This window comes from Scylla paramamosain, chromosome 35, assembly GCF_035594125.1.
Source record: "Scylla paramamosain isolate STU-SP2022 chromosome 35, ASM3559412v1, whole genome shotgun sequence".
Lineage (NCBI taxonomy): Eukaryota > Metazoa > Arthropoda > Malacostraca > Decapoda > Portunidae > Scylla > Scylla paramamosain.
The window spans coordinates 7823510-7845000 of NC_087185.1; the positions used below are offsets into that span (position 1 = coordinate 7823510).

At 43.3% G+C, this 21491-nt stretch overlaps 1 protein-coding gene across 4 annotated transcripts in view; it reads left to right on the forward strand.

The window, feature by feature from the left end:
* The first annotated feature begins 1936 nt into the window (after positions 1–1936).
* LOC135090619 (uncharacterized) overlaps positions 1937–21491 on the forward strand; it is a 169048-nt gene continuing 149493 nt past the window's right edge. For 3 of the 4 annotated variants that reach the window (XM_063987533.1, XM_063987532.1, XM_063987534.1), the window contains exon 1: positions 2096–2748. In XM_063987533.1, the coding sequence (XP_063843603.1) occupies positions 2239–2748 (510 nt within the window). In that variant the 5' untranslated portion in view covers positions 2096–2238. Of the gene's footprint in view, positions 2749–21491 lie in introns of all 4 variants that reach the window. The other variant, XM_063987536.1, reaches the window with a different exon arrangement.

A 21491-nucleotide genomic window follows, 5' to 3' on the forward strand; every position in this document is an offset into this window, starting at 1 on the left:
CTCTCTCTCTCTCTCTCTCTCTCTCTCTCTCTCTCTCTCTCTCTCTAACACACACACACACACACACACACACACACACACACACACACACACACACACACACACACGTGAACAAAAACATACACAAAAAAAACATTCACAAGCCAATAGCATGTACACGAACAACAGAAAGAAATGGATGGAAAACATGAAAACCCGCAGAACGTACCCGAAAAAAAAAAGAAAAAAAATAATCGCTAGTCACAAAAATTAATAAACCCCCGTAACAGCAAATTAAGCAGACACTGAGCGGCATTAAAAGAGAAGCCAGCAGTAGTTCGCATAATCAGGGCAGGTTAGGGAGGCAATACACTCTAAATACCCCAGCCTGATGAAAACTAAATTATAATAAAAGGATTTCCATTTCTCCCAAATTAAATCGTTCAGTCTATTCTGGGTTCATCGGTTCCTGTCCCTCCCTCATTCACCCTCACTCTCACCCGCTCACCCTGCCATCTACACTGACTCCCCCGCACACCCACTCACCCGCCGCCCGGACAGATTCTTCTTTTCGTCTCTCTTTTCATGAATAGAGAGCAGCGGTGCACTAGATTTGTTGATAGTGAGTACAGAAAAGCGAGAGGTTTCTTACTTTTTTCGTCTCTTTTCTTTGCTTGTGAATAGAAAACAGAGACTAGACAGAAAGGGTTTTTGGCAGTTATGAGCAGTGACAGTGCGTTTAAAATTGATTGATTGGTTAATTGACTGATTGATTAAATGCGCCGTAAAGGTAAAGAAAATAAAGAGCAGCGGTACTTATAAAACACTGTACCAGATAAAGGACAGCGATACAGACAAAGAGAGCAGCGGGGCAGAACAGAGATACTTACTAAGGAGAAGTGGTACATGTTAAAACTAAAACAGAGCAGCGGCACACTAGATCGAAATTATACTTAATACGACAACACTCTTATAGTTCGTAGTCAGTTTATTATGTCCCTGGTTCTCTGTCACCTCTCCACCCTGTTACTTTCGTCGTCGCCATTTTCCCTTCTCTTAGATTTATACCGTCCCAAACTCCCAACATCCCTAAAGTTACGAGTAGTTTGTCCCTAGCCCTCCTCTCTGTCCTAACTATTCTCCTTAACTTCACATGCTCCCACCAGCCCTGTGATCTTCGTTAATCTGCTCCGATCCTCGTCATTTCGTTCCTAATCGCAGTTACGAGTACTTTGACCTCCCGCGGTCCCTCGCATCAAAGTGCTGATAGGGATTCACAGCCAAAGTACGCGGGGTAAATGCACCAGGCTATCCTGTAAGTCAAGGCTGATGCTAAAGGCTCCGCGGTCACAGCTAAAGGTCGCGGCGCTGTACTCCTCGCCGCCACACCATCGCGGTCCCCTCACGCACCGCCAAAGCTGTTGATTAAAGGAAATTGGCAGAGTTGGCCCACATTTTAGAGTAAGAGTTCGTGTGAGTGAACAAGGCCGACAAAGGTGTTTTATTTCGACAAGGATTAAAGGAATGCGTGTCTGTTGGTTTGTTTTGTGAAATATTTAGCCATTCAAAGATATCCGCGTGAGGCTGATGAAGACCGGTAATTCCCGTGTGTTTACCATGGGGTGCGAAAGGTTATTTTTAGTATTTCTTATCTTCACCATAACAGCATGTCGATACAGCCGATACAAGTGTCCCTTTAATTAAACAACAACTGTTTATCACATAACTTTCACGAGCGATATAACTTAAGGTCTCCTACTCTGTGTCCCAAACTTTTGTGTCATTCCCTCCAAACACAGCCACAGGAGGCATTAAAGGTGTGTAATGTGTGTGTGTGTTCTCTTTGCAGGGCGGGGCGCCATCAAGGGATGCCGGGCCGCGCCGCACCAGCCTGACCCGCCGCACCCGCCACAACCACCCCGCCACCCTGCCAGCTGGTGAACGCCGGCGTGAAAGGACGCAGCTGTCACTCACGCACACACACACACACACACACACACACACACACACACACACACACACACACACACACACACACACCTGCTTGCTTCCCCACCGCCACAAAGGAAACTCTCCCACAGTTGTAGCAAGACTGAACATTTCCGTGAAGTGCAGCATCTTGACAGCGGGGCGGCGTGCTACATGATGTGATTCTCAACAGCAGGAGCGAGTGAAGCGGTGTGCGGCGCGGTCAAGACGCCCATGAGCCAAGTACCGCCGCCTGCCTCCCCTCCCACGCGCCTATAGTCGCCCTGCGTCATGGCGGCCAAGCTCCCCTGCAGCGCCTCCCTCGTGGGCCGGGTGGTACTGGTCCTCCTGGTGGCCCCGGGCCTGAGGGTGGGCGCAGCCCTCATGGACTGGCCTGAGGGCGCGGCACAGGGACAAATACGCCCCATTCCTCCCTTCTCTCCCTCCCTCGAGTTAGCGCGTTCCATGGGTTCCTCCCCCGTCACGCCCCAGGGCAGGGACACCCCCTCCCTCGACAACCCGCGGGCGGCCTCCACCAAAACGAGCACCACGCCCATGGATGATCCTCTGGAGGAGGCAGCGGCGGCCTCGGGAGACTCTGAAAACCAGGACGTGTACGAGCGTGGCGCCGTGTACGACAGGAGTCAGGACCTGGTGGAGGAGCACGTGGACGAGGCGCCCCTCAGTGACCTGCCCCTGGGAGAGGAGGAGGAGCAGGAGGTGTGTCCCCCACGTCTCCCTCAGGACTACATCACCTGGCGGCGGAACAACAGGGTGGTCAGAGTCGCTCTTCCCCACCAGGTGAGTCAAACTTCGTATTTCCCAAGGGAACTTTGACGCTACAGGTGAGGCGGGGAGCAACACCTGTACGAACGGTGGCAGGTGACCCGTGTACTGTTATATAGTGCACGTCACCATGGCGCCTGCACCAGACACGGAATTAAACCAGCAGTAAACTTAATGTGTACCACTGATGCATCTGTCACTTGCTAATGAGAGCAAAATGGGTCCTGGTGGGATGGGGGCGAGGGGAGGGTTTGAAACAGTGGCACAACACTCAACCAAAGACTCCCTTAGGTGAAAATTTCCTTCTACCATCATACCCTTACTTTCCCTCCCATTCCACCGTCAGGAGCATGAATCCTGACCCATGACTGATTGATTTAAGGCGCTGCAATAACCTGCTCCCCCGTCCTGAGGCGCCTCTAACCCCTACCCCATTGAGGCCATTCAGGAGCTGCCCCACTAACCTTCCGCCCCACCACCTGTCATTCCTCCACTGAGTTCCCCTCGTCGCCTCCTGAGCGCCAAGGAAAAGTTTCATGAGTTGCTCTCCGCGATCACGTCACATTTCCATATTTTCAAAGGCCATTAGACACCAGCGCTGGCAATTATTCGGGCAATTATTCATGCAAATTGTTTCGAATTATTAGAACAGCGAAAGGAAGCTACTTGACACTTGCGATTTTCAGGGCACGTGTCAGACTTATTCTAAAAAAAAAGTAAGAAATTATTTTATAAGAGCAGGAGCGGAGTGGAGAGAGGCGCGTTAACCCGGGGCGAATGTGCGAGGAGGAGGAGGAGAAAGAGGAAGGGGATAAGGGAAAAAGGTGAGGTGCGGGAAGAAGGAAAGAGGAGGCGATAAGTTGAAGGAAAATGGCAGAAGGGAAGAAACGAAAGGAAAGGAGGAGGAGGAGGAGGAGGAGGAGAAGGAGGAAAAAAGGTGAGGTATAGTGAAGGAAGAGATGAAGACGGGGGGGAGGATCCAGGTATCCCCAGGCACTCAACTTTTTTTTTTTTCTGAGGAAATAACTCCATTACTCTAAGAAATTGTAAAGCTAAAAAGAAATCCCGCGGAGATTGAATTTCTCGCCGACTCAGCCGCTGCCTCGTTGGGGTGTGTGGCAGCAGGCAGAGGGACAGCGAGGGGCGGCCCATTAGGAGGCGGGACAAGCCTACGGGACTCTTGCTGACATCATGCCCTTTTCCATACCGACACATTTATAGTTATCAGAACATAGGTACCATCTAAGGACACACATTGACATTATTCATTCCCTTCTCTTCCAACAGCACAGATATACAAAGCTGTCAGGTTAGGCTGATATTACTCATTCCCTTCTTTTCAACAACACAGACACACAAGACAGTTAGGTTAGATTAGACTAGGTAAGGTTAGGTTGGCATTACTCCTTTCCTTCTCTTCCAGTGGCAATACAAGTACATAAGACTATTAAAACTATGTTAGATTAGGTTAGGTTAGGTTAGGTTAGGTTATGGTGACAATACTCATTCCCTTCTCTTCCACTAAATCGGTTACACAAGGCTCTTAAGTTACGTTAGATAAGGTTAGGTTAGGTTGACATCTCATTCCCTCCGCTTCCACTAACACAGTTCCACGAGGCTCTTAGGTTACGTTAGCAGAAGGCGAGTGCAATGAAGGGGAAAAAAGGACTTCTAAATCCCTAAAATCCCAGCCATCATTGGAGGCGTTGCTCATCACCCGCCGCTTCCCGAGACCAGGTGGATCTGTGGCACGATGCTCCACTCGCACTCGTGCCCTGCCTTGCTCCACTTTTTATTATTATTTTCTTTCTATAAGAGGGGTTTAGGCCAAAGAAAACAAGAAGGCGGCGAGAAAAAGGCCCACTGAAGATGTCATTCCCAAAAGAGCAATGTCCGGAAGGAATATTTAAAATTACGAGAAGTATCTTGAAACCTCACTTTTAAAAGAGTTAAGTCAGAGGCAGCAGGAAATATCACATCAAGGCAATTTTTCGCTGGAAGGAGTAACACTCTTATAACCTTAGCCGGTGCTGTATGATCTCAATGTTGCCAAGCCATAACTTAATTACTTATCTCACCAGCATTTGTATTTCGTCACATGAGTCAATAGAAACCAAAAGATGCTGACAGGTGATGAAAGCACTTAAGTTGACGTATTCAATACCACGAAATCAGTTTCATGATATTCTGCATACTATTATTGATTTTTGTTATATTTGGGATGATACTTTATTTTGTAATTAGAGGACAAAAAATCACTCATCACAGCATTTTTATCTGATCTACTGCATTATGTATATTATACTTATTACAGAGTGGTGATGTTATGAAATCTAGTAGTTACTTACAGTACTGAATAGGTTACATGGGAAGATAACAAAACAAAAACAAAAAAACTTTGGCCAAGCATCAATGCCTTTATCCATTAATAGCGTGGACATGACTGGTGGGCAACAGCATCCATTAATCCATTAAAGAATCTACCACAAAATCCAGCTCGTTCTCTTGGCGTGTCTTTATTTTCTTTTTCCACAAAAATTTCCAGCTATAGAAAGAGAAGTAATTACACAGGCATTCTGGCGTTCTTTTGCCCTTTGATGTCTCGTATGTTTATGGATCAAAAGACTTTTATGTAACAGAAATAAGTGTTGTGCGTGCTGTACCGTGTGTTACTACTGCCAAAGGGAGAAGAGATGGAAACTGGTATCTGTTAAAGGATTCCTGCGCCCTCTCAGGTGTGCTGTGTATCATTACTGCCCGGGAGCTTTCCATATCAGTAAGTGTGGCGGTTACTGCCTTGTTCATCCGCTGCTACAGCAGAGAGGAACGAGGTGATCCCTGGTACTTGTGCAATCATACCTGAATCCTCTCTCTATCATTACTACTGAAGAGCTTTTTATGACAATAACCGCGGCGTTTATTATGTTGTTCATGTGTTGCTACAGTCAAGACAGACGAGATACAAACTGGAGCTTGCTTGATATCACCTAAATATCATTACTACCCAAGTGCTTCTTATACATAGTATCCATGTTGTTCGTGTACTGTTATAGGCTAGTGCGACATGATAAACTGGTATTCATTAAAGTATACCTGCAAATTTTCAGGCGCAGTATACCATTGTATGCATCACACTCTTCACAAGGCCTAAGGCAGCGAAGAGTGTGGCATTCTTGTTCATGCTAGAGTGACGACATGGCGGTGTTTCGTTTGCCTGGATTTTTTCTTTTTTTTTTTCAGACATGGCGTGTTACTTTGTCTACCTGACTGGTAACACTGCCGTCCGTGAGCCTTTCATAACAGCGGTAAGACTGCCTTTTCTTTTGCTCCAGGCGTGAGTTGCTGCAGTCTAGGTCACGAGACAAAAACTTGATATTTCTTAAAGTATCTCTGCCTTTTTATTTTATTTATGTACTTTTTTCATGTTATATCATTACCTACTTCATACTAAGGCTTATGAATAGTAATGATATATGGCACTTCTGGGAAATACAAGGAAATGTCTTGCTTACAACGTGTATTCCTACGATCATGAGACGAGATTTACTTGTATTTCCCAGAAGTGCCATATATCATTACTATTCATAAGCCTTAGTATGAACATTATACTAAGTACTGGTCAGCTTATTCTGCTATTAAGGTTTAGCTGCTCATTTAAGCTGTATTTTCAGAGGCACTATGTAAAGCAGGTACACATTAGAGTTTAGCTGCGTTTTACAGGAGGTTTATGTATCATTACTCTAATCCTGAGTGTGAACCTTTACATAAAGCGCTGGAAAGCCTCTGATCCCGGTCACCGCGGAAATCAAAAGGTAATGACTGACTGCCGCGGCCGTCACGTGGAGTCACCAGCGGGGTCACTGACCTCAACTTTACCTGTTCTTGATTATCGTGGCTTCCATTCACTCAGCTTCAAAAGTTTCCCTATCTTGCGGTGAATACTCTCTACATCAAACGAAGCTCACTCCGCGCTACACCAGGATAAATTCTGCGCCGTGTCGCTACGCTACTAAAAAAAACGACGCTCATAAAAGTTGAAAAGCACACACCAGTTTTCCGGCATTTAAAAATACAGGGCGTCCGAACACTGAGCACTTAACGTTTTGTATTTTTTGTCACATCTTTTGTCAATTTACATAAAAGTGAAAAAAAAAATGTAGAATATAACATTTTTCGTGTTGCGAATAGGAAATGCAGCAACGCTTTGTCCAAGAAATTTTCTTTCCACCTATCATAAATCCACTTCCTTTTTCGTACTGCATAGAGGAATTCCATTTTATTGCTTTGAAAATACATCCATATCAATTATTAGCATTCCCTTATCTTCCTTATCATGTTATATCAAGACAAATATAATTTTACCTCCTTACAACCACAACAACGAGCCTAATGTTACCTATCTTAACGTATACAAGTGCATTCTCAATTCCCTACATCAATACTACCGTCACCATTAACAACGCTGCATCACAACACACGCGTTACACTTAGTTAGATATGCTTAACCCTTTCACTGATATGGTCGTTATTTGATAACACCCAGAGCACTCTAAAAAATAAGGTAGATAAACAAAAAATAAATTAATAAATTAATAGATAAATAAATAAATAAATAAATAAATAAATAAATGAATAAATAAAACTACACCGACAGAAAAATACAGGAGTTTAAGTTTGTCTTTTGTAGCATAGGTAACTATTCAAGAGACTGCACTACAAAAACGAATATCTAAAAAGTTCTAGCTGTCTACTGAAAAAAAAAACTTGTTGATAGTTAAAAAAAAAAGTCAAACGTTCAGATATCATATTGTAACAACATCTAACAAACTGTACCATAAGCTAAAAGGATTTCTCAATACTGTTTTCAAAGAACTAGTGATAGTTTAACAAGAATTCTGCACTCATAAATTGAAAACACACACACACACACACACACACACACACACACACACACACACACACACACACACACACACACACACACACACACACACACACACACACACACACACACACACACACACACACACACACACTGAGAACCAACCATATTTCAACCGCCTTTTAAAAATAATCCTGATGAGCTCCCAAAGTGCTGCACACCACAGGTCAGACTCCCAAGCCCAGTTCCTCAGGTGGCGTGTTCCCGTGTCTCCCAGCAAGGTGTAACATCCCCGGGGAGGCAGGCGAGAAGATAGCAGGAGGAGGCGCGCAACTATCAAAGGTTACACAGGAGCGACATCAAAGCCCATCACTGCCATAAAATGTACCGCCCAGAGAGGGAAAGTGAGGCAGCCTTGGGAGGGGAAATTTCTGAGACATCCCAGAGTGGCGGCGAAGGAGGTGCGGGCGTCTCACAACAAGGACCAGAGGGAGGGGGGAAAGGAGTGGGGAAAAGGGGGGATATACCAGTTCAAAACAAGAAATAAGTTATAGGAGTTGTTTATTCCTCACGGCAGAGGTAGTGAGGCAAAAATGCAAGGAACAAAGGAGAAAAATACTGATTCACAGAAGAGAGGAAAAAGTGTGGATATTAAATGTTTATTGCTAAGACGAGAAGGTAAAGACAAGTTCATAACAAGAAATAAGTTAAAGGAGTTGTTTGTACCCCTATGGCAAGGATACTGAGACAAAAATGCGAGGAACAAAGAGAAAAATACAGATTCTCAAAAGGGGTAGAAAAAGTGTAGCTATTGAGTGTCTATAAAGCTAGGAAGAGAAAATACAAGTTCACATAAGGGAAACTGAAGGTGCTGATTGTATCCAGGCGAAGGGAAATCACAGGCTCACAGAAAGGAAGAAAAAGATGTTGAGTGTATCTGACAGGAATAAGAGGGAAAAAAACAAATATGTACAAATGGAAAAAATAGATGTTGAGCTGTCCATGATAAGGGTGAGAAGTGAAAATATTAGCCCTAAAGGAAAAATATATGTGCTGAAGAGGAAAATACAAATCACAGATGGAAAAATATCACAACAGGGAAAAACTGGGAAACCTCGAACATAAAACCATTAAGAAAAAAAAAATCTACCGTTATGTGACAAAGTAAACATGAACGAAACAGAGACATGAAAAGTACGTGACACAAGGAGGAGGAAAGACAGGCACAGAATATGAGAGAGAGAGAGAGAGAGAGAGAGAGAGAGAGAGAGAGAGAGAGAGAGAGAGAGAGAGAGAGAGAGAGACAGGACATCACAAGCTCTTCAGTCTCAGATGAAGGAGGCGCTGAAAGAGGCGATGTGGATGACACCTCGACCTAGGTAAATGCATCTCTCTCTCTCTCTCTCTCTCTCTCTCTCTCTCTCTCTCTCTCTCTCTCTCTCTCTCTCTCTCTCTCTCTCTCTCTCTCTCTTTTCAAACTGGTGTTTATTTGTCTTATTCATGTCAAGCAGAATTGTATTTACATCAAACATGGAATCACTGACTGACACTCTCTCTCTCTCTCTCTCTCTCTCTCTCTCTCTCTCTCTCTCTCTCTCTCTCTCTCTCTCTCTCTCTGCTAGGATCCAAAACAGTCACAAATCAACCAACAACAAATGACCACAGTGACAGACAGGCGCTAACTACCTCACACAAGCGCCGGGCAGGATTATCGTGTCTATTTTTACTCCACTCTTAGTAAAGGTGAAAACGAGAAAACATGATAAAAATAGAGGAAACCAATAAACCAATACAGGCGAGATTTGTAATCCTAGAAACGTGGAGAGGAAAAAGAAGAGGATTATGATCAAAGGAGGAGGAGAAGGAGGTGAATGAGGAGGTGGAGGAGGAGAAGGAGGAGGAGGAGGAGGAGGAGGAGGAGGAGGAGGAGGAGGAGGAGGAGGATATACTCCGGGCAGGTAGAAGTAGTGAAAAATATATATATCTTTGGAGGAAGACAACAATATGTAGGAGAAGGAGGAGGTGGAGGAGGAGAAGGAGAATGAGAAGCAGAAGGAGAAGGAGGAGGAGGATGATGAGGAGGAGGACGGGGGGAGAAGGAGAAAGAGGAAGAAGGTAAAGACGAGGACGAAGAGGACAAGAAAGTGAAGAAGGACGATAACAAACGAAAGAGACGAAGAATAAATATAGGACAGATGGCAAGAGCAGGAGGAGGAGGAGGAGGAGGAGGAGGAGGAGGAGGAGGAGGAGGAGGAGGAGGAGGAAGACAGATAACCATAAAAGAATAATCCAAGAAGAGAGAGAGAGCATGTCAAGGAAGAGAAGAGAAAAGAAACTGAGAAAGAAATAACAGCAAAAGGAAATTCAATAAAACACGAGAAAATTAGATAAAAGAAAAGTAAAATGAACAGAGCCATGGCAGAAATTAAGAAAAACAGACGTGAAAAAATAAAAACGAAAAAAAGAAAGGCAGACATAAAAGGAAATCACAGAAAATTAAAGAGAGAGAGAGAGAGAGAGAGAGAGAGAGAGAGAGAGAGAGAGAGAGAGAGAGAGAGAGAGAGAGAGAGAGAATGGTAATATCAGCAATTGTGGAGAAAGAGAAGGATAGGCAAGAGTTATGGAGGAAAAGGAATTAAGAGAAAGGGAGGAGGAAAAGAAAGAAAATCTCTATTTACAGCCAACGAAAGGAGCGGAAGGAGAGATAGATATGGAGAAAAAGAAGAGAAGGAGAAGCGGACGAGGATAAGGAAGATAAGGAAGGACGATTAAGCAAAGAAAAATGTGTAGATGGTAATTTATCACCGTAACGCGAGAGAGAGAGAGAGAGAGAGAGAGAGAGAGAGAGAGAGAGAGAGAGAGAGAGAGAGAGAGAGAGTACTAAACCAAATAATAAAATATTCGTTAATGAGTCTCTTATTTGCTTCCGCTAATAAGGCAAATACTACATTCTGTCTCTCTCTCTCTCTCTCTCTCTCTCTCTCTCTCTCTCTCTCTCTCTCTCTCTCTCTCTCTCTCTCTCTCTCTCTCTCTCTCAGGAAAATAATATTAGTTTTTTCCTCTTTTTTCATACAATGATTACTTCACTAATTAGCTAACTAACAAACTGGCCAAATATGCAAACGAACAAACAAACCAATCAATATATCAATGAATAAATACATGAATAAGTAAGCCAACAAATAAATCATCAGACGAAAGAATAACCAACAAAAACAATAACAGCTGCACCGCCAACACAAAAGAAAAAGAAAAAGAAACGAAAGAAAGAAAGGAAGCAGAAAGAAAGGAAGTGTAAAAAAGTCAGGCAAAAAGAAAAAAAGAGAGGAATAAGTGAAAATAAGACTAACAAGTGAAAAAAACATATCTTTCTCAAAAAAAAAAAAACCAGAAAGGAAAACAAATAAAAATGAGTAAAATATGTATATGGTATTAAAAAGTTATGTGAATGAAAGAATTAAAGAGATAAAACAATAAATAATATATAGAAAAAAACTTTATTTCTCTTTCTGAATGACGCAAAGCTTAGAAGTCGTTGCGGGAAATAAAAGTTTGGCTGACCAGAAAATGAAATCAAACAAGGTAACTTTTTCTGCCTGGGAGAGGGAGAGGGAGAGGGAGAGGGAAAGAGAGAAAGGGAGAGGGAAGAGGAGCATGAGGGAAATTTACCAAACTGGCTTTATTCTTAACTGCTGATATCTCTCTCTCTCTCTCTCTCTCTCTCTCTCTCTCTCTCTCTCTCTCTCTCTCTCTCTCTCTCTCTCTCTCTCTCTCTCTCTCTCTCTCTCTCTCTCTCTCTCTCTCTCTCTCTGTATTTTATCAAGAGGGAACAGGGACGCAACCAATTACAATAGAGACAAAGGGAAGGAAAGAAAGAACAGGGAAATTGATAAAAAAAGGAAAAAAAGATGGACTGAAGACGAAGAGAGAGACACAAGAATGTTCATAGAAACTAACCAATTCAACAAAAGGACGTACGAGAGAGAGAGAGAGAGAGAGAGAGAGAGAGAGAGAGAGAGAGAGAGAGAGAGAGAGAGAGAGAGAGAGAGTATATGAGTGATTGAGGTGTTAATGGTGATGATGATGGGAACAGATAGCTGGATAATGCCATGAAAGATGAGCAACCATGATGAATGAGGATGATGCAGATAAAGGAAGAGGAGGAGGAGGAGGAGGAGGAGGAGGAGGAGGAGGAGGAGGAGGAGGAGGAGGAGGAGGAATGCGTAGATTTAAGAGAGGAAGGTACCTAGAAAAAAAATGATGATGAAAGAGAATCATGAGAGAGAGAGAGAGAGAGAGAGAGAGAGAGAGAGAGAGAGAGAGAGAGAGAGAGAGAGAGAGAGAGAGAGAGAGAGAGAGAGAGAGAGAGAGAGAGAGAGAGAGAATAAAGGCAGTGAAAACATGAAAACAGAGCGATAAATGTGGAGAGAGAACATTTGTAACGAAAACAGAAAGTAAAAAAAAAAGGAGAAGAGCGATAGAGAATAAAAATGCGAAGAGGAGGAGGAAAGGAAGGGAAGAGAAGTAGGAAAAATGAGCTTGAGATGAAGAGAAAGTTAGGAAGTTGTATGAAGGAGTGTGATGAGGCCTTAAAGAGTGACGTATACACACACACACACACACACACACACACACACACACACACACACACACACACACACACACACACACACACACACACACGAATGCAGGTACGTCAAGATAAATAAGAAATATAAATGCAAAAAATAAAAGAAATGGAAGAGATAAGCCACGTAACTGAACATTTAACCAAAAAATACCAACATACAAAGTGAAAAAATAAAGAAAAGACATAAACAAATACATTAAATAAGACCAAATGAAAGAGGGTTAAGAAACATAAAAAAAAGGATAGAAAGGGGAGAAACAAAGGAGAAGGATGCAGAAAGGTGAGCTAATAAGATAAAAGGAACTGAAAACAAAACAGTGCATAAAAGTATTTTCAAGGACACGGAAAGAGAGAGAGAGAGAGAGAGAGAGAGAGAGAGAGAGAGAGAGAGAGAGAGAGAGAGAGAGAGAGAGAGAGAGAGAGAGAGAGAGAGAGAGAGAGAGAGAGAGAGAGAGAGAGAGAGAGAGAGAGAGAGAGAGAGAGAGAGAGAGAGAGAGAGAGAGAGAGATTTACGATGGAGGAGATGCGAAAGATAAAACTAGAACACCATAAACATCGAAAGAAGAAAGAAGAGAAAGAATGAATAGAATAAAGACGAAGAAGCAACAAGAATGACCCGATATAAAGGAGAAAAGTGAAAGAGAAGAACAGGAATAAAAGGAGAATAAGAGATAAGAGAATCCGAAAAAAAAAAGTCAGGAGAGGGAAGGAGGAAGGGGATAAGAAATCAAATATTCACGAGGGGGGAAGAAAAAACATGATAAAGAAAGAAAGAATGAAGGAAGAAAAAGAAGACCGGGATAAAAAAAAATACACATGCAGACGAAACGGAAGATAAGAGGACGAAGTTGGAATTTGAGAAAAGATTAGAAAGGAAATTTAATGAAAGGTGTGATCCTTTGAAAAGCAAAAATACCTGAGCCATAAAAGCGAATGAATATAAGTTGGAAAAGTGCTGGAGGAGGAGGACGAGGAGGAGGAGGAGGAGGAGGAGGAGGAGGAGGAGGAGGAGGAGGAGGAAAGAAGGATGGAGGAAAGATGCGAAGAGACGCACAGAGGAGATAAGGTGAGTGAGGAAAAACTATGCATTATGTAAGCCAAAGGAAAAAGGAAAGAAGAGAGGAAGGAAAAGATGGAGGTGAAGGAGGGAAAAAAGGAGGGAAGGAGGAAAAGGAGGAAGAGCGATATGCGTCTCGGAGGGAATATAAGAGGAATAATAGACATGTACATACATAAATGATACACACACACACACACACACACACACACACACACACACACACACACACACACACACACACACACACACACACACACACGAAGAATTCCACAATATTCACTGCCCACACTAAAGTTTTATGCATGACTCTTCATCTCCTTCCTTTTTCCCTCTTTCATCCTCATCCTTTTCCCTCCCTCAGCTTCCCCTTTTATTCCTCTCCATCTTCCTCCTTTTTCCCCCTCTCAGTCTCCTCATTTTTCCTTTCTCAGCATCCGATTTTTTTTCCTCCAGCAGCCTCTTCCAGCCTCCTCCTTTTTCTTTCCTCCTTCAATCTCCTTGCGTCCTACCCTCAAACTAACCCTGCCTTCTCTCCCAGTCTGACCCTGCCTCCTCTCCCAACCTTACTGCCTAGCCTTGTCTCCTCTGACAGTCCGACCCTGCTTCCTCTCCCAGCGTAACTATGTCTAACCTTGCCTCCTCTACCAGCCTCCCCTTATCGCATCTCCCAATCTAACTCTGCCCTCACAATCTGACCCTGCCTCTTCTCCCAGCCCAATTCTGCCTAACCTTGCCTCCTCTCCCAGCCTCCCCTTGCCTCCCCAGTTTCACTCCTGCAGGCGGGGACGCTGTAGGGTTTAGCTTCCGCGGAAACAAGGCGGCGGGCGTAGTGGCTGGGCTGGTGTGACGCAAACGAGGAATTTTTGACCAGAAATCGATAACTATTTGCCCTCAACCTGCCCTTCCTGTCCTTCCTCACCCTCTTTTCTCTCCTTTTCTCTCCCACTCTTACTCACTCACTCGTTTCTCCACCAATCAGACTCGTTTTTATTCATGTTGTTTACGCATCCACCAATTTCGTAATTTTGGTGTCTGCGGGTAAAATGTGACGCCTTTCCTCAATGGTGTGGTCACCGTGTTGTGGCGTACAGGTGTAATGCTCAACTGTTGTGTCATTAAAACCACCGAGGCACACTTTTACAACCGTCATTTCGTTTATTTATTTATTTTTTTTTATCCTTTCATATTTTCCTCGCTCTCTGGAGTATAAACACCACGTACCTTTATTTAGTGTTATTTTTAGTACACGCATCACACTCGTTTTTGCATCGTTGCCAAAACCACCGGTACTTGTTAAAAGCTTCCCTATTTCACGCTGCACCTCCACTTCCCTTCCTTCCCTTTCCTGTCACCTCTCTGTTCTCGTTACCCCGCCATCCCCTTCCCTCACCCCCCACCCATCTCTCCCTTCCCTTTACCTCTTCCATTCTTTCCCTGTCGTCCTTTTCCACCTCTTATTGTCATCCCCTCTTACATTTTCTTACTCTCTTCTATCCCATATTTCCTCCTTAAACACCCCCTTTCCCCTTTCCTTTCTATCACCCACTTTACCTATCTCTCAATATCCTTCCCTTCCCTCCGTCTCCTACCTATCACTCCCAATCCCGCCCCTTTTCCTTGACATTCCATCGTTTTTCCTTCCCTTCTCCCTCCCTTCCTCTCTTCCTCTACTCCCCAGCTATGAATCTCTCCCCCTCCATCTCTCTCCCTTTTGCAGCCTCTCCTCCTGTCTCCCTCTCTTCCCCCTTCCATCACCTCCCTGTTACCTGTTGCAAGTTGTTCATGTGTGTTGTGTGTGTGTTGTGTGTGTTGTGTGTCGATATATAAACTGTCCACCGCCACGCATACACCAAAAATAAAGTTCGAAATATGGTTTTTACACATGTGAACTACCAGTTAACACAAACACACACCCACACTCTCTCTCTCTCTCTCTCTCTCTCTCTCTCTCTCTCTCTCTCTCTCTCTCTCTCTCTCTCTCTCTCTCTCTCTCTCTCTCTCTCTCTCACATTGTTTTCTCTCCCTTCTTATCTGTCTTTCATCTTTTTCCACTCGTTCCTTTCCACCGTTATTCTCTTGTTTCTCTCCTCCTCTTTCACTCCCTATCGCGATGTGCCTTTTCTTTTCTTTTTCATGTTTCTCCCTACTTCCTCCCCTCTTGCACAAATTTGCTCTCTCTCTCTCTCTCTCTCTCTCTCTCTCTCTCTCTCTCTCTCTCTCTCTCTCTCTCTCTCTCTCTCTCTCTCTCTCTCTCTCTCTCTCTCTCTCTCTCTCTCTCTCTCTCTCTCTCTCTCTCTCTCTCTCTCATGCAAAGGTCAGTTTAGTTGCCTAACTTTTTTATCAGGTAACAGTGACACATACGAATCAAGGGCAGTTTATTACCATACCTAACCACGTAATATTCAGGATCTAGTAACTTTTTTATTTAGTGGCAGCGACACGAGTACAAACCAGGCCAGTATTACCAGCACTGAGTCCAGCCCTGCTCATTACACTGCTCCATATTCTATGTAGACCTGTATTTTTAAGCGCAGTTCTCTCATTAGCATTATTTTAAAGGCCAGAGAGGATTGATATGGTTTTTATGAGTGTTTTATTCCTGTGAAAGTCTATAATTTTTGTTATACTACCATTGGACTCATGAAAACACTCTTAAAGACGCTAATGACCTTCACTAGAACCTGTTAATTATTTCACTACCAAATAGGCTCAGTGTTTTTTTTATTTATTTTTTTTTTATTATTTAAACATATCCACAATAAGGCTCAAAGTTTTACGCTGGATATAAGACTATTTAAAAAAAAACAATATATACAATAATTACATAAGTTATAAATATGAAATTCACACTAAAAAAAAAAGCACAATTATATATACAAGTTTTAGGCTTAGTTCAATTCAGTACAGCATTACAAGACTGTATTAAGATTTGTCGTGATGATTACGTTAAGAATTACCACTAATGACTCGTCCACTACTGTTATACCTCCATCTACTCTTTTCTGACAGATAGCTGGGGATTTTATGATACCTGGAAATTGCATCTGTACTGAAAGGATTAAAGGAAGTAGAAATTATATGTCGAAATATTCAGGAAAAAAAACAACAACAACAACAACATCAACAACAATAGCAACAAAACAACAACAAAACAACAACAACAATAACAACAACAACAACAACAAAACAATGACAAAACAACAACAACAACAACAAAACAATGACAAAACAACAACAACAAACACCCACAAAACAACAACAACAAACACCCACAAAACAACATCACACCCACCACTAAAGCACAACAAACAAACAAGCAAATACACAATAAATACACCTATCTACAAACAACAATAACGAAAGCAGCAGCACTCCATCAATGAACACCAGACAACAGGAACAACAATCAATCAACAACAGCGCAAAGGACCCGTTGCAAAGGCACATTCCACGCCAACTACCGCACAGGACGAGACCCGGGCCAGTATTACCAACACACCACCAAGGGCAGCATTGCCACACACACACACACACACACACACACGTCCATCCCTGACCTCATACTGTGTGGGGCTAATGTTGAAAAATTTATGCTTTTATCACTGCCACGGTTTACTGCGCTGTGACGGACGGGGAAATGACCGACATTATGTTGTCAGCGTGGTAAAAATAAAAGTGTTCCGTGATATTTTGAGTACAAGAAATGAAGTGGAATTCTGTGTAAAATAAATAAAAGTCAAACAAAATAAAAGGTATGTGAAGTCCAGTTAACATTTTAATTTACATTTTTCTTTAATGACTGCTCTTAACTGATTCCTAATGTAGAGAAGCATTTGATCAATAATTTATTGCATATACAAAAACATATATCGCATTTTACGAAAGGCTTGTGATGGTTATTTATTAATTAGTCACTGCAAATGACAGACTTTTACGGAGAAAAAATCCGTGAACAGATTTTGAAAATCTATCAAAGTCTATCGTAATTACAACACCGACGATGATGATAACAACAACAACAATAATATTAATAGTAGTACAAGTAGCAGCAGCAGCAGCAGCAGCAGCAGTAGTAGTAGTAGTAGTAGTAGTAGTAGTAGTAGTAGTAGTAGTAGTAGTAGTAATAATAATAATAATAATAATAATAATAATAATAATAATAATAATAATAATAATAATAATAATAATAATAATAAATATCAACAAAGCAATAATCCCCCAACGCACCCGTCTTGTACGAGTATTAGACTTCTTAGGCGTGTGACAAAAATCAGGCCAAAAAGAAAACGTAATGCTAATGTGACAGTTTGCACGAAAGTTTGGCTCGCTGTGCAGTCTGGTGTCATGTCTGTCTCTCTCTCTCTCTCTCTCTCTCTCTCTCTCTCTCTCTCTCTCTCTCTCTCTCTCTCTCTCTCTCTTGGGTACGGTGGTGGGTCCTGCCGCCGCGCCCTCCAAAAAGTTGTCCCCTTAACACTTCAGCGAAGGGGAGGAAAATATTCGCAAAAACGGACGGACTGCATCGGGAGACTTAAACGGCGGGAACTTTTAACGTCTAGAACTTTTCCTTCTCTATATCATTTGAACTTTTCCTTCTTGCCGCCTTCATTTCTTCGTCTTGGTCGTCGTCTGCTTCTTTTCTTCTTTCTTCATAGTTTCAGTGAAGACCCGTCATTCATATTTTAGTGAGTGAATGTTCCCATACGTACTTCCTGTAACGATGAACGATAGAATGAGTGGGAGGAAGGCTGTGGTCTGGATAGGATGCAGTTACTATTATTAATTTTCATTTCTCCTTCCCTTCCTTCTTTTCTTCTTTTCCACTTTTCTCCTGCACCTTCTCCCCTTTTACTAATTTTCCTTCTTGCTTCTTCACTGCAGGTTATCATTATTTCCTTTCTCTTCCTTTCTTCCTTCTTTACCTTCACCCTTGTTTTCTTTCTCGCTCCGTCAGTGCGAGTTGCCATTCTGTACTTTCTCTTCTTCCTTCTTCTCTGCCTTACTTCATTCCTTCATCACGAGTAAGTATCCTTAACTTTCCCGCCTCCCTTCCTTTGCCGCTTCTTCTTCTCTTTTTTTTTTTTTTTTTACTGCCTTTCCTCGCCTATCCAAGTTAGTATTCTTCACTTTTCCTTCTTATTCCTTCCTTTTCTGTCCTCCTTCGTTCCTTCCCTTTCTCCACTTCATAGGACTTAACCAATCTTTACTTTACTCTCGCGCCTTCTTTTCCCTTCTTTCCCTCCTTCCTTCCTTCTTTCCTCCCTTCCTTCCTTCCTTCCTTCGCTGCTCCTTCATTCTGGTGACGGCGAACAAAGTAAGAGCTATGCATTCCCTCCACCCCCCACCCCTCTGTGTCCCGGTGTCCCGCTGTCCATCACCCGTCCTGAAACCCGCCGCTCCGACACACAATTTTGGAACGCAGACTCGGGTGCGGATTTTCACTGTCAACGTGGTGATGGAGGAGCGGCGCGAAAATGAACTGCGAGGGATCTAGACGAGGGGCCGAGAAGGGAGTGCAGGAGAAGGTGCGCGGCGTTGGAGAACCACCAAAACCCAGATTGAGAGGGGGGGGCGGGGAAGGGACTAGTGTATAGGAATGTGTGCGTGTGGGTGTATGTGTGAAACTGGAGATACCTGCGAGTGGCGAGGGACGAGGAGGTATGACAGAGAGTGGGTAAATCAGATTGAGAGAGGTGTAGGTGGAATATGAGATGCGCAAGTAGGTGCCTGAGAGAGAGGAAGACTAAGTTGAAAGGAAGGATGAAAGTGACTGAGAGGGATGCGAACATGAAAGGGAAAGTGAAAGTAAATGACCAAGGGAGGAAGACGAAGTTGAAAGAGATGAAAGTAGATGATTCAGAAAGACAGGAAAGCGAAGTTGAAAGGGAGGATGAAACTAGATGACAGAGGAGGAGGAGAAGGCGAAGTTGAAAAGAAAGGGGAAAGTAGATGACAGGGAGAAAGGAAGGCGAAGTTGAAAGAGATGAAAGTAGGTGACTAAAAGAGAGGAAGACGAGCAAGAAAGGGGAGATAAAAGTAGTCGATGACTGGGAGAGAGGCAGGCGAGTTGAAAGGCAAGATGGGATACTGTGAATAGGTAACAAAAGGAATAAAAAGAAGGAATAAGGAGGGGGCAATGAGGCGAGACGAAGAGGGTAAGAGACCATTGAGTGTGAGAGAAAGATGAATAGGGAGACTAAAGGGAACAAACAAGAGTAGTACAAAAAGTGGACGAAGGAAGTAAAACCTTAATAAAAAGGGAAAGGAACTACTTCTGAGAGGGACAAAATTTCAGATTGAGAGGAATAGATTGGGTGTATGATTGACTACATGAGTGAATGACTGAATAATATAAAACGCAGAAGGTGATTGCAAGTGGAGGGGAAACGCAATTGCTAGGGACGAAAGCGTGCAGTGGAGAGAAAAATCCTGCAAATGAGAGGGACTAGAACGCAAGGAAGAGGAAAGAGGAGAGTACGAAGGACCATAAGACACAGGAGGGTGATAAAACTAGCAGCGGGAAGGGAACGAAAACTGCAGCGGGAAGAGACGGGAAGACATACCAGACTGGAGAGACAAGACACATTACTGTGATTACCCAGAGACAGAACAGGATGACGACAGGTAAAGAGAAAACACAATAGAAAAAGAGAAACACTGATGAAAACTTTAAAGTAAAATACACATAAAACAAGAGGCTGAAAAAAAAAGCGATACAAACCTAAAACATGAACCTAAAAAAAAAACAGAAAATACCGAATCAATCTTAGAAACAACTGAAGAAATTTAAAACGAGAAAAGCGATGACAACCATAAAAACAAATGTCCCTAGAAAATGAAACAACAAAACAAAAACACAGACACACACCTTAAATATGAAAAGGACATCATTTACTTTCACTCCTTTCCCTCCTTCTTCTCCTTGCCGTTATCATCCTCCTCCTCCTCCTCCTCCTCCACGTATTTCCCGATGAGAACCAGCACACCAGCCCATGCCAGCCTTCTTACCTGCAACAGAAAACAGAAAATGAACATAAAGAAAACGATAAAAGGGCGAGTCACGTGTATACAGAAAATGGTTTGCGCGATAATATAAATAGAGCCACGCGGGGGACAAGGGAGCTAATACATCGTCCTCCAGCGCCGAGGTTCCACAAGGCGCAAGAGGGTGGGTGTCCGCATAGGAATTCGGTCTTAAGGGAGGCGGTGAAAGGCTCCCTCGGAGATCTTTATGTGTTGTTCTTGGTATTCAGCAGCTATTACTACGCGTATGAGAGTGGGCCCCCTCACACACCCCCTTCTGTGCGCCCAGCCACGCCATCTCGCTGTCCTCCCGCCACACAGCTTCCACATACCGGCCTTTCTCTCTCTCTCTCTCTCTCTCTCTCTCTCTCTCTCTCTCTCTCTCTCTCTCTCTCTCTCTCTCTCTCTCTTTGAAGAAATGAACGAACAAATGAACGAAAGAAAGAATAAAGAAACAAACGAATGAACAAATGAACGGATGAATGAACAAATGAACGGACGAATGAACAAATGAACGGATGACGAACAAGCGAGCGAGCGAACGACAGAACGACAAGATGGTGCAGAACGGTTGAGTGGCTTTGCGCTGTCATCAAAAAATCGGTTTATAAACTTTCTTCAATATGTTTGTGAGAGAGAGAGAGAGAGAGAGAGAGAGAGAGAGAGAGAGAGAGAGAGAGAGAGAGAGAGAGAGAGAGAGAGAGAGAGAGAGAGAGAGAGAGAGAGAGAGAGAGAGAACTGTGGAATAAAAATCAATAAGTAAAATAGGTGTCGTTATCTCTTCCCTCCCCGGAGCCACGAGCGTTGCGTTTAGGCCTCGTCACCGGCAGCCTGAAGGGAGTCACCTAATGCCCTCCTGAGAGCCGCGACACGCACCACACTGAGGGAAAGTGGTGCTATTTCCATCCCGAGAATGACAGTGAAGGAAGACAGCGGAACAGTGAAAGAGGAGCGGGACGCAGAGGAGGAGGAGGAGGAGGAGGATTAACCAAAATTACAAACGAAGACAAGATACTGGGAAATCTGTTGGCCTATAACGAGGCTATCTCCTGCACAGTTACAATTGTTAAGCTATGTGTGGGAGAACAGAATGGAATGGAGCAACGAACAGAAGGAGGAAGAGGAGGAGGAGAAGGAAGATGAAGAGGAGAAGAAAGAGGAGGAGG